A 13,566-nucleotide genomic window follows, 5' to 3' on the forward strand; every position below is an offset into this window, starting at 1 on the left:
TCACCCTGCCACATGCTCTCCCCCTCATCAGCCACCCTTCCTATGCATAAATTTGCAAAGCTTGTTGCCTATATATTCTACATGAGTGTCAAAGAGAGTTAAATTAATGTGTACACATACGTTGCATCTTTGTGAGAACAATGATAACTGCACAAGTATGTTTAATGCATGAACCCTCCAAGGAATTTGCTAGGGGAAGTTTACACTCCTCCCAGCAAGTAAGGAATGTGTAATGTAGCAGCATTCTAGCACAGTGCAGGTTAAAAACAAAACAACCCAACCTCCTCCCCCAAAGCCAGCCTTCACTTAAAGATTTTTAGATCTTGCATTCCATATCATTAGAACTTCAGCCAACCTCTGAACAAATATATGATTTAAACATGCTTTTGATGCTGCTAAATCTAAGTAATGTGCTATCAAACAAACTGGTTTTATTCTGGAGTCTACTGGAAATACTACATGACAAACAGATCTCTACCTTTGCTATCAGCATTTGCAGGCAACAGGAAATACCTCAGCTGGTAAATCAAGTGCATGTAACTTAAGGTGATGGGTACATTCTACTTTTAGACAAAGGGCAACTTGGAGTTGGTTTCAACAATAATGGAAAAGATAACATTTGCTCTGCTTTGTTCTCTGAGTCTGATCCTATAAGTAAAATCTGATCTTTCCAAGTTGTTTACACTCTTTTGCTCAACACTGTTGCCAGCAAACCTTGCTCCAGCTTCCTGAGCATTTTTAGAGCAGCCATCTCCAAGGACTGTGACTGGAAATTGCTCAGGAAATGGCAGAAGCAGGCTACGGGTTTCAAATGCTGAGATCTATTCAGTGCCCTACACTTACTATACCCCCAAAGCACACAGACAAGACAGCTTGGGTAAACTGCTTTCTTAACATGAACACATTAGACGAGGCACAAGCAGCCTCTCTCTGCTGGACAGCAAGTATTTTTACTCAAAGCCAAGTATTTAATCCTAGCGTTGTGTCAGGCTGACCAGGCACAGGGGCACAGCCTGCATGCTCGTGCACGCGGACTGGCTCATGCCGTGCGCGCACACGGCCGCACAAAGCTCCACCTTGCACAGGCAGCGCCAGCGGCACCGGCCCAGAGGGAAATCTGGATTTGGGCTCCTGCAAAGGTGCACTCGGCACCTGAGTCATGCTGCTCGCTCAGGAGGTACTCATACCAAATTTGCTTATGACTTAGCAATGGATTTAAAGTTTCCTGAGAGATGAGAGAAGCACTGAAAAATCTACAGCAGAATCACATACAGCTATTTAGTTCTTATTGGAAACTATGTTCAAAAAAACCAAACCGACCAACCCCAACCACCCCCTCAACCCAAGCAAACAACCCAAAAAACCCAGAGAAAACCAAAAAGCTCTATAATTTGGTCTTCATGTCCAGAGAGTTGATAACCCACCTCTTGGTATACTAAGAAAAGCTTAAAGAACACAAAAAACCCCAAACAAACAAACAAAAAAACCACCACAAAACCCAAAACAAACCCCCATACCACCCCTCGAAATATAAAAATATCTGTTCCTCATTCACAGTCCCAACAAAAAAGCATAATTTTTCTATTCATCTCATGACAGTAGATGATCTGACAATTCTTATTAATGGAAGCCAACAAGATATCTACTAAAAAAAACTGTAAATCATTTTCTCATCATAAACTAGACATTTAAGACCATATATATACTAAAAATGAACACAACAGCTGAAGTTTCATGGATGCATACAATACACATTGAGCTGAAGTCACCACAAACCCAACAAGGCTGATACTGAAGTCAGTGGAAGGACTGATTCTGGCCAAGAGAATCTGCCTTTATTTTAACCACTGCGAAAGACTCCATTTGAAAGTTCTTTCAGTACAGATTTAGACTCTCTTTTCCTAAGTTTCTCCTTGTTAGATCATCATCTTTGTTCACTCTTTACAAATTCTCTAATTGTGTACCCACATCTTGTTCCCACAGGACACAGTACTAAGGATTTCTGTGTAATACTGTAAGAATATTAACTAAAAGGCTCAGCTGTCATGGCATGCAATGTTTTCTTTGCACTTTGGCACTCTGTTTTGATGTGTTTTGAAAGCCAACAACAATATGGCACAACTTGACATCAAAAATTTTATTCTACTGTTGCTTTCAGAACAGCTGAAGTTTTTGCCAGTCCCTCCAAGTGCAGCATACATAAATAAGTACTTGGACTACCATAGTAAGCAACACTTGCTTTTGGTACAGCAGTCCCCCTCAGTGAAGCACTGAGGCTGCATTACACTGGTTACAGAATCTAAACTTCAGTATTTGTTTATAGTGGTCATGGCAGGGATCCAAAGGTATTCATGTTAATTTACAACACATTTAGGTAAACGATCTGCTTTTGAAGACAGCCAATTCTGCAAAGGCCTGTGGGAGATGGAAATCTGTTTCTTATTTCCTTTGCCCACCCCCTACCTTTTTTAAGTATATTTTGTGGTTGTGAAAAATAATGAAGAGTGTGGCTAGGCATGGAAGCAGCTTATTCATATGACATGCAAAGTGTAGGTGGACAGTTTTCATGCAAATTGTACATGGTTCTTTGTGGTACTTTGGTGACAATTCAGAAATAACTTTATGCAGTAAATTAACATAGAATAATCCCATTTGCAGACATACTTATCACCAGGGATCTGGAGAAAAAGTAATTTGCCCTTTACCTCTCTTTCATGATGGCCAAGACCCTCCTTGGGGTTTCTGAGATTGAGGACGTGCACCTCTTGGGGCAGGCTCGTCGTGCCCCGGCTTGCACAGCCAGATAAGACTGTAAAGCTTTCCAACAAGGCATGGACTGGGTGCGAATTGTTAACAGGCGACAAGATACATTCCCTCTGAGGCACAGGACCTGCAGAGAAAGACACAGACACACATCATTGGGAGAAAAAAAAAGCAATACATTGTTTATGCTTGTCAAATAATGATCTTCCTTTTGTTCAGAAAATCCACAGGAACACAAGCAGAAGCTTTGTGTTCATTATCCACAAAATGAAGACTCTCATTCCCATTAAACTTCTAAGTTGTCCTGAATATGCTAACTCATTGGCTCATTTCTCTCTGAAAGTCTAAATTTTCAAGTATGAATTCCAAAACTGAAGGTATTCTTTTCTTTACTAGGGAGGAAAACAAAGAGAGGGAAACAAAAAGTCTTAAAAACCCCATTAAACAAAACTAGAAATAAACAAAACTAGAAATAAACAAAACAATCAAAAAACAACAACAAAAACTAACAACCCCAAAAAAACCTCCCAAAAAACCAAAGAAACCCCCACCACTACCAGTGACAGCGGTCAGGTGAATTGGTTTGTCTTAGATGTTTATTCAAACACTGTTACCTGCAAACACTGTAAATGCAATCATGTGTATATAACAATGTAAAGTTAATATCTACCAGAATGGTAATTATGTCAGGAAGGATTTGGGCTAGCTGGATTTGTTGCTTTTGAAGCAGGGCTGATTTATAGTGAATATCGTTCAAATACATTGTACAAAACAGCATGCATCTGTCACATGATAAAATGAAATGTTTGTTTACTGAGTCTATTTTGTGTCTGATAGCAATTATCTGCACTGATAACAGTTATCTAGTCCAAAACAGAGTGTACGCCCTTTCAAATAATCACCACAGCATGATGTAGTGCCATACTCTTATATAGCACGTGAGACTGTGTGATGTGATAGAGCAAGATAGCACAAATGCAAAGCATACAGAGCAGTTTACATTTAAACTATACCCCAGGAAACTAAATCAAGACAAATATTTATGAAAAGCAGCCCTGCTTTCTCCAAACAGCTCAAGCCCACCCCTGACAGTAACAGATACATGTATGTTTTTTATTCAGAAGGTCACAGGAGAATGTAATTCATTTAACCCCTAATTTGCACCAAAGCCACTCAGATAAGAATTAGACTCACATGAATCAGTCAATTCAGAGGCTGCCAGGCATAAAAGAGAAATACAAGGTAGAAACAGGTTTTTTTCCAAATTGTGCACACCTGCAATTGAAGTAAAATGCTTCCTTTGAAGGAAGTTCAAAATAAAGAAAATCCTCAACTGATTAAATGAGAGAGCTCTGTGTGGTTTTCTCAAGTCTAAAGTCAGCTATTGTAGCACTAGAGACCATCTGACACTGGTGTACACTTACGTTTAATTAAATTAGCACTGACCTACACTTTGCTGGTAAAAACCACAATTATTTCAAAATGCAGTTTGCAGTTGGCCATTTATTAACAAGTCGAAGTCTGTCTTAAACCAGACTATCTGGAAAAAGCAAAGCCCTTGAGCACAGGGAGATTTCTGCAGTGCCTCAGGCCACAAAGAGGCCGTTCCTGAAATCCACCAGAGCATAGTGCATATCCTATGAGCTCCCACAGAGCAGGAATATTTGTAAAGGCAATGCTAAAGGCATAAATTACTCATGCATGTGCTTGGGGTACAGAAAATAAACAAACTTTCTTCTCCCTAAATGAGGAGCTTGGCAGTAGCACTGACCAACTAGCACTGACTTGAGGTCTTCTGGTTTTTATTTAACTCCTTTCAAAGAATACACATACAAAATGTGACTGATCCAAGCAATGACAAGCAGTTTAAGAAAAAAACTAATTAAAAAGTTTCCCTTTGTAATGGCTGAAGAAATATTTAGGATTTGTAACAATAACAAAACCAATAGAGAGGTCTCATTTTCCTGATGTACAAGAGCAGATCAGAGAACCTACTGATAAACTAGCCCAGCCACTGATGTGTAAGTCCTACAGCACACAATGTTACACAACCTGCACAAAACACTTCTCTAAACTCACAAGCATTTCTTGGGCTGGGAAGGAAAGGAGCACTTGCTCATTGGAATTGTTTCTTGTCAGCCAGAATGGAATTGATGGTTAAGATGTTTCAATCATAACACACACTCACCCACAAAGAACAAGGCACAAGACTGAACAAAACCAGAAATGGAGTTGCTGACAAAAATGTTCACTTTACTTAGCAAAGGTTCAGGAGAAAAAGCAAAATAGTTCCCTTGTGAACACCTATTCCCATGCAGGACATCTATCAATCCTCCCCTCCAGCCTTCATCTGGTGTTTATTCTGAACAAATTTAAAACATTAGAGTAGAAGACATATGGATTTTCCACTCACATCCTACAAGAGGAAGGTGATTGCGACTGTTTCGTTCAGGCTGTAACTGCCTCCTTTGCTGGCACCTCAAATGCACATTAAGAAATCCCTCTATTCTGCTCAACATGCAAGATGGAAACAGTCCCGGAGGGAGCAGAAGTTCACATCCTGGATAACTGTGTGCAGCTGAGCTTATCTGCACAGGGACAGGCAGAATGAGGCATGCCTGCTCTGCCTACACTCCACCCTGGCTGAACAGGGGCCAAATCTCCAGCAGAAATGCTGTCACCTCGCTGGCAGCGAGCCCATGTGCTGAGCCAGTCCTGAGCAGGGCTTATTGTTGTAGGTCTACTCTTCCAGCAGTGCAGCTGCACAGCATCTGCCTGCACACCTTGGCAGCCTGGGGCACATCCCCTCTGTCATATCTGTCTGCAGGGAAGAGGTGCACAAAGCTGCTCCAAGCCATTCAGTCCAAGAAACCAATGTTTTGGGGGAATTACTGCATTTGATAGAACTGCTTTCAGACCAGCCTTGTAACAGAAAGTGATATAAGCCCTGGAAATCTGCACCAACGACTGGAGTACCTGGAGGATGCTCCACTGCAATCAGACCACATGTGCTGTGAGACTGCCCATGCACAAGGCATGCTGTGGGGGTAAATAACAGAGAGATTGTCCCAGCTAATTTTTGCCAAGTTTCACACAGGTGCCTGAGTAGGCATGTCCCAGGCCCATACTGCCCTTCCCAGCAACTCAAGACTCTCACAATCACTGTTTCTCTTACACTGGCAAAACCAAACCACAATCCTTGTGTGCTGCTATTGACATATCTGCCCAACCACTAACCTGGGTGTAGTGCCATGCCCATGTACACTGGCATGCCTGGAGGTAGCAGCAAGTGAAAGGAAAAATTATTTCTAGATCACAAAGTCCACTGCATGCTCAGCCTGTAAATGGCACAAAGCAGCTCCTTCTCCCACCTCCTCTGCACTTATGCTGTGCTTTAGTCTATTCCTACACTGCATGCACCACAGCAATGCTGGAGCTATTTTCACAGCATTCATAAACTGCATTTCTCTCCAGCCCTTCCTATTGCACCTGCAGATCTACCCCACGCAAAGGTGGATACTACAACAAGGCACTGTCACTCCAGTGGGAGCGGCAAGAGCTCTCCTCTCTCCAAATAAGCAACTTTTGGCTCCCTCACAGATCCTTCATATTCCTTCTTTACTGCCACTTTTCTCTGACTAGAAAGCCAGCTACTTCCTCTATGTAGTTTAAATCCTACATAATGCATGTTTACCACTCTGAAAAGTAGTATCCTAGGGAGGACTTATTTATCTGATTTATCACCTCCACACCATCTACTTGAAAAGCCGACAGGAAACAACAGCCTTATCTACCTGGGCTTTACTGTCACTCTGCCCCCCACAAACCCCAGGATAAGGCCTTGCCAGTTTCCCACTCCAGCCTCACACCCTGTTCCTGCCAACCTCACCTGCATCAGTGACACCAACATCCTGCCAAAATTCATTATCAATGTCCAATTAAGACATCAAGATTGCCTTATCAGCTCTGAGTATGTACATGTATTCTCCAGCATCTACATTCCCATAAAAGCACTTAAAGGGTCAAAGATATCTTCCAGTTTATCCATCCTAGTGTGGTCACAAGCCTTTAGCACCTTCTCTGTGCACTCACAGCCATCCTCAGGTTTTGTTTAACTTTGGAGCATGTAACCACTTAATCTTGTTAGCAAGTCCTGGCTCCTACCCCAATCAAATTTTAGTTGCTTAATGCCTTTAGAGGATGGAAGGCAGGTTAAGCAGTTTTATTTACAAGAACCAATTATTAGGTTCTTAAACAAGATAATGTTTATTGCAAATATTTAGTGAATTCAGAATTCTAGAGAATTGTTAAATATTATTTTCCACTTCCAATTAATATTTTAAAGGAAATCAGTGCAGACCCAACCTTGATACTGTGTAGCTGTGTCCATCTGGAACATATTCAATAAAACTTCAACATTCTTGTTTCCAGTATCATCCATGTTACTAATGAGTAACATGTGTTCTGTTGTAAGAAGGTAGCAGAAAGGGGAGTAAGACTAAGGGGGATAACACAACAACCCAAGACCAACTCATAACTGTCATTGATTTTATTCAAATAGTAAAGGGTAATGTAGTTTCTGTTGTATTTCCATGGTGATTTCTGCAGTGTTGTCAGCTGAAAAGTGCAAGAGGCTCTGCAAATTGTGTGAATCTGTGCTGGGGGCTCCACAACACAGTAGCGTGGCTCCCATATGCCATAGCAGAGGGTACAAGCCACACCAACAGGACAGAACACTCCTCAGAAGAAGGACAGCTTTATTGCAATTGATTTTGAATGAGAGAATGATGATAATCTAGTCATTATATGTATATAAAAAAAGAATCCATACTTGAGGAACACAAGATATCTCTATGCTGTCAGGTAGGAAGTAATATAAACTACTGCAGATCCTGCTAGAATTCATCACCTTATGCTGAAAGGCACATTAATATGTGGAGGAGGCTAACTAAAGCAGAAATTTCAGTGTGCCCAAATGACAGACTTTCACAAAAGTTCTTTTAGAGAAAGTTAAATTTTAAGGGTATTCTCTTAAATATCTTAGTGACAACGATGGCTGAAACATACCTACTTTTGAATGACAACAGAGAGGGGAAATAATTTGAATCTTGAACTACAAAGCTTCACAGAGCACTTGAGCAACACTGAGCAATAACTTCTTCCCTTGATATTTGCCACTCGTTTCTAAATTACAAGTGCATGGGCAAAGGGCCACTGTTCTACATGGAGCAATTGTTACCACCTACACAACCTCCTTCTCATAAAGGGTTTTTTACTCTAGGAAGCATTTATACAAAAAAACATACACAAAATTTGAGGCAAATGGGAATTTACAGAGGGAAGTGACAACTATCACTACCAGAGGAAATGTTAGTCACTACTACTTATTCGGGTGGCTCTCTAACAGTAATTACTAAATTCATTCCTGCACACCCCTTCACAGAAGAGCACCTGGAAAGCCAGATTCCTAGTAATTTGAATGTAGAGGATAATGGACAACCATATTTATATGAAGAACAGCTTTTATTAAAGATAACAAAAAAACAGTTTCACGGTGGCAAGGAAGCAGTTGAACAAGACATCAATGCTCAGGATCAGTTCATTCTGGCAAGCAGCCTTGAGAGATGAAAAAGACAAAATCAGGTGGTAGGAAATATTACACAGCTTTGTGTTGAGAGACAACAGCATAGAGGAAACCTCAGTGCTTCTGCTCAAAAATAGGAGAAGCATCTCCACGATGATCAGCAACCACAAGGAGCTGGGCTGTCCAAGACTACTCCTGTATTACATGATTTTTCCTAAGTGTGACCACCATAAGAAAGATGCAGGGGACAGAATATCAGACATTCATACTCGCCAGGAGGAAGACTAAAGAAGATGACTGTCTAAAGCATTTTATATTTGTATAAATCTACACATTTCCCTTCAGATTCTTAATTTTCAAGGAGTTCTTTTACTGCCACATCTAGTGCATATTTTTCACGGTGGAGGTTCTTTTGACTGAATCGCATTGGGGGAAGGGTGAGAGGTTTAAAATTGCAGGGACAAGATTCACAAACATGGACTAATTTTGGCTATTTTGAAAAAACAAACCAATCCAACCAACCAAAACACCCAAGATACCAGACTCCACAGGTATCTATTTGAATTCAATGAGCTACAAAACCTCTACTGAGAAAAAATATATCCTGAAGAAATATCCAGTACAGGTGGCAAGATTTGGTTGTAGAAGGAGTTAAAACATACAAGTTGTACTAACTAAAAACATGTGCTTTCTGCAAAAACTCAGCAGAGGTTTCCTATTCCAGTGTATCAAGCAACCCCACGACACCATCCCTGTACCCTTCCTCTTTCTTCAAGCAATAAAATAAAAATTCTCTGGAACTATGCATTAACCTACATTCTTCACCTTTACACTGACATCTGGTGCTAATGCTACGTGCAATTAGACCCTTGCTCCATGTGCTGTCTATCCCCAAACATTATCCCTCAATTAATTCCTATTCCACTATTATCAACTCGGCCCAGATTTATTCCATGTATGGACCAAACTATTCGGACATTTCAACACATTAGATTACACTTCATCTCCCATGTCTTTTGATCCTCTATTTTCTGCAGTTTCTCTAGACATTTCTGTTATACAGAGTAAAGTCTATCTAGCATCATCTGCCGGCCAACTAAGATTCATTCAGATGACATGTCCCATACCTTTTTAGGTTGCTGTTATGCTTGGTACAAACTCCTGATGCTGGCTTCTCCTTTTAAGCAAAATAATTTTTTATGCCTCTCTGGTGGATGTGTTGCAAAACATCCACTTCCATGGCTCCCAGCCACTGGTAAAAGCACAATGTTTATCTTTGTTTAGCAGAGATGATCTAATTTCAAGTTGTTACCTGCATGGACCTCACAGTTTTTTCCATGTAGAAAAAAATTAAAATTATATTTTTAAATCAGAAATTTCTTCTTTCACTTTTTGAAAAATAAGCTTACATTGATCTTTTGTTACACAGCAAAACTCTATTTCAATACCTAAGCAAGCAAGGCAAAGATAGGCAATGTCAATCAGTTAAGCATCTTGTTTAACAAAAGAAACTCTAGGTGTCTCGTTTATACACATATTAAGCTAACTAAACAGAAAAGGCAATGAATGAAAAACCTGTTTGGTTTAACATCCGCTGAGCACAGTCTCAAGACATTGCTACCCATGAGGCATAATCTTAGAAAACAAACATCTGCACCTGGAAAACAAAGAAGTCTTTCAAAGGCAGATGTACTCTACCACAGAGCTACATTTTATGTAACCTCTGCTGTACTTCGTTCTGACCAGAAGTACTGTCAGAGCCCTACCTTCTCTTGAGGTTTGCAGCAAAACACTGCTTACAGGAACTCTTCCTAGTATTTTTCCATGCCTGAATGTGAAAATTCATCCACATATGCTCTTAGTGCCTCTTCCCATTCCTTCTCCCAAGCCAATATTTGGAAAACATTTCCATAACATAAGAGTATCTTTTTAATACTCATAAACAGAACAGCATGCATGCATTAATTTTTATTTAAACACATCCAGAAAGCACAATGTCTGGTTTCCATGAAAATAAAATGGTCCACTAATGTTTCAAAAAGGATTGTTGACTTTTTCCCTTTGTTATCCTCAAATAGTAGAAAAAACCCCCAAGTTTCAAGCAATTAGTCTAAAAATCAAATGCAGATTATTCTCTTGCACCAATCTTCTGTCCCATGAAGCATCCATTCTTTTTTAAATAATTGTCAATGTTAGTCTGAGGAATTCCCTGCCCCTCAGGCATGGCTGTTTTTCAGAAATGCCTGACTCAAATCACAAACTTTTAACAAGACTGTAAAAGATACAAAAATTATTTCAGATAACAAGCAATACCTAAAAATGCAAAGAAACATTGTGCCTCAACAGAAGAAGCAAATTTAGCATTCAATTTTCATCACTGTTAATGGAAGAAGCAAAGAGATTGTGCAAAGAGGAATAAATGAACAGACACAAACTATTTCTAACATTCCTTGTTCGTTATTCCCAAAAACATTCAAACTTCATGTTATAAAAGTCTATTTTCCCTAGAGGTAGCCTATAAATTGTCTCAGATTTACCCCTCTTTACCACAGAAAGATAGGAAATTGCATGAAAACAATGAATGGAAGTGCACTTTTTATCAGAAAACAACAGGAAGAATTCTGCTTGGTTTACATGAGAGCTCTGTATTGGGGCCAAAAGGGGAAAAAAAACCGTATAAAAATTTAATGCCTGGTTAGAGCAAAAAACTCTAAACCATATTTAAAACAATTTTATTTTTAATAAATCAGTATTGGATCTCATCAAACCACCCTACCGCTTTTACTGTATGCCTAAAATTGAGTAAATTAAGGATGACAGAGAAGGAAATCACAGATTTCATAAAATCAGTTTCAGGAGACAAAGAGAGAGAGCCATACTTACTTTCACGATCAGCCATACAAGAATCTATCAAAGAGCATGCACAAAAACACACATGTAAACTTGAACAACCTGTGCTTATCTAAGGAAGCAAGTCCTCTGAGTCTCTCGCAGCAAAATGTTACCTACTTAAATTGCAAATATATACTTCAGTTCTTTGCATACTCACGGGTATTCTTGAAAGTGCTGATACTAGTTCTAATGATTTTCAAACCAACAGAAGTGTTGTATTCCCATCTCAGGCAGTATCAATAGTATAGAAGAAGGTACCAAAATATACAATAAGACCATAAAATGCATACACTAGATGGGGGGGCAGGGGTAAGATTTTTGGCATAGGTGGATTTTGTTGACTCATCTGCCTTTTTTTTCATCCTTTCTTAATCATAATGATTAAAAATATGATTAAAAATATGGCAATTTTTCAGAATTGCAAGTAGCTGTCACATACTTGATCCTTACTGGCTTTCATTTGGAGCTATATATATAGCCATCTTTTGCTCAAAAATACACAGTGTCCAAGGGGCATTACTATGCAATGAAGAGTTTATCTTATCTGGTGACTAATGAGAGCAACTTCAGTGAGATCAGGAGAGATTTAGAAGTGTCTTGTGTTTACTGGTTCAGGGGGCATCCCAACCACAGAGCTGATAGCTACTCTTACAATTTAGAAAATTTTCCAATTGCTTTTACTGAATCTATTAGACACTTCACATGCATTCCTAAACAATTACAGTATCACACAATTCTACAAACCATGAACATATTTTCCTTTAATTCATAAGATTAGCATTATTTTTGCTAGGTTATCCAAGCTTCAAAGTATAGCCGAAGTTTTCATTTCTTTTATCTGGCCCAAGCTTCTTCCTTTTCTTCACACAAACACACGGAACTTACAGGAGTTCTGTTTGTTCTGTTCTTTTTTTTTACCATCACTATTGAGTTCCTTTCCTTCTTGGTAGTTGGTTTTCTTTCCAGTTAAACCCCTATTATTCCATTTAATCATTCCTACCTAGTCCCCTAAGCTTCATCAACACTTGGCATTCACTACACCTGCATACACAGGGCTCTTCTTTCATTAAGATGTCTTGCTTTTATCTGTCAATTCAATTATCAGCAAGTCACATTTTAGTCTTCAGAGAGCAAACAATGAATTCTGAATGCTGGTGCATATGGATGCATGCACATCTGGAGAGTTAAGAGAGAAGTGATTTCCTTTCAAAAATATCTTTTGACAGCCACAGAAATGCAGCATACCAGATGGTACAGCTGTCAGCTCAACAGCAACTTCCTGCAATCATCTTCTGCTTTAACTTTGTCACTGAGCCCAGGGCAGCATGGGAGCCTTCACTTGTGACTGGCCCATCAGAACAGGCTAGCAGTCAGTGTCTCTAATCCTTGGCCAGTACTGAAGCTTGTGGATTCTGCTTGCAACACCAGGCACTTAGTGAACAGCAGCTACAGAGGACTTTTTGGTCAGGGGTTTGGTTTTTTCCTCCCCTTAATTCTAGCTGTCAGAAACTGACATATAGGTGCTTCACTCAAGCATGAAACTTTATAAGCCTTCCCTTTCCTAATCTCAGTTTGCACGTCAGAAGCATCACTCCATACTAAAAAAGGGAACATCTGCTCAGTGCTGTGTGTCAGAAGATCTGATAAACACCGCTGCTGGACGCGGTGCTGGAATGAGACATGGAAACACGTGATCTGCACGCTGCCAGCCAGACCAGGGCACGCTGGGGCTGCTTTTCCCAGCTCCTCAGATGCAAAGGGATTGAAAATCCTCATCAGTGCACAGGACCCTTTGTAAAATAAAGAAACGTGGCTTTGTTACTCAGGCTTTCAGCTGCAGCAGTTGGCAAACACTTGCTTCAGCCCCATCAAATGCAGTGGGGATCTCAGAAGCAGCAAAAGCCAAAGAGGAGAAAAACTTGGGGAAAGATGACTCCATAACTGACAGTATACTAGCTTTTTCCTAATCAAAAATAAAAAGATTAGAAGTTCAATTGAAGGCTGAATTCCTGTAACTGACCCTTTAAGGATAAGTTCATTATCACTAAATGTCTCACTGAACAAACCTTGAAAACTGATCCTTACCAAGTGCCCAAGCAGGACAAAATTTCCCTCCACAGAACATTTAAAAGCTTCAGTTTTGTCTTGAAGAATTAAAAAAAAAAAAAAAAAAAAAAAAAAAAAAAACCCAAAAAAAAAAAAAACCTTCTAAAAAGTCAATAAAGAAAAAAAGTCCAAAACTGTACTGTTCCACAGTCCCCACTCAGTTAAGCAAATGCTTCTTTCCCTCTACTGTAGAATCAAGGAAATCAAGGAAATCAATCCTG

General features: G+C 39.7%; 1 protein-coding gene across 6 annotated transcripts in view; it reads right to left on the minus strand.

Moving 5' to 3' along the window:
• Window positions 1-13,566, minus strand: part of TGFBR3 (transforming growth factor beta receptor 3) — a 184,025-nt gene that overhangs the window by 64,881 nt on the left and 105,578 nt on the right. For all 6 annotated transcript variants that reach the window (XM_077785442.2, XM_021526362.3, XM_085586442.1 and 3 more), the window contains one exon: window positions 2,706-2,890. In XM_077785442.2, coding sequence (XP_077641568.2) covers window positions 2,706-2,890 — 185 coding nt within the window. The remainder of the gene's footprint in view (window positions 1-2,705; window positions 2,891-13,566) is intronic.

This window comes from Lonchura striata, chromosome 8 (genome assembly GCF_050655825.1).
Source record: "Lonchura striata isolate lonStrDom1 chromosome 8, ASM5065582v1, whole genome shotgun sequence".
Taxonomy (NCBI): Eukaryota; Metazoa; Chordata; class Aves; order Passeriformes; family Estrildidae; genus Lonchura; species Lonchura striata.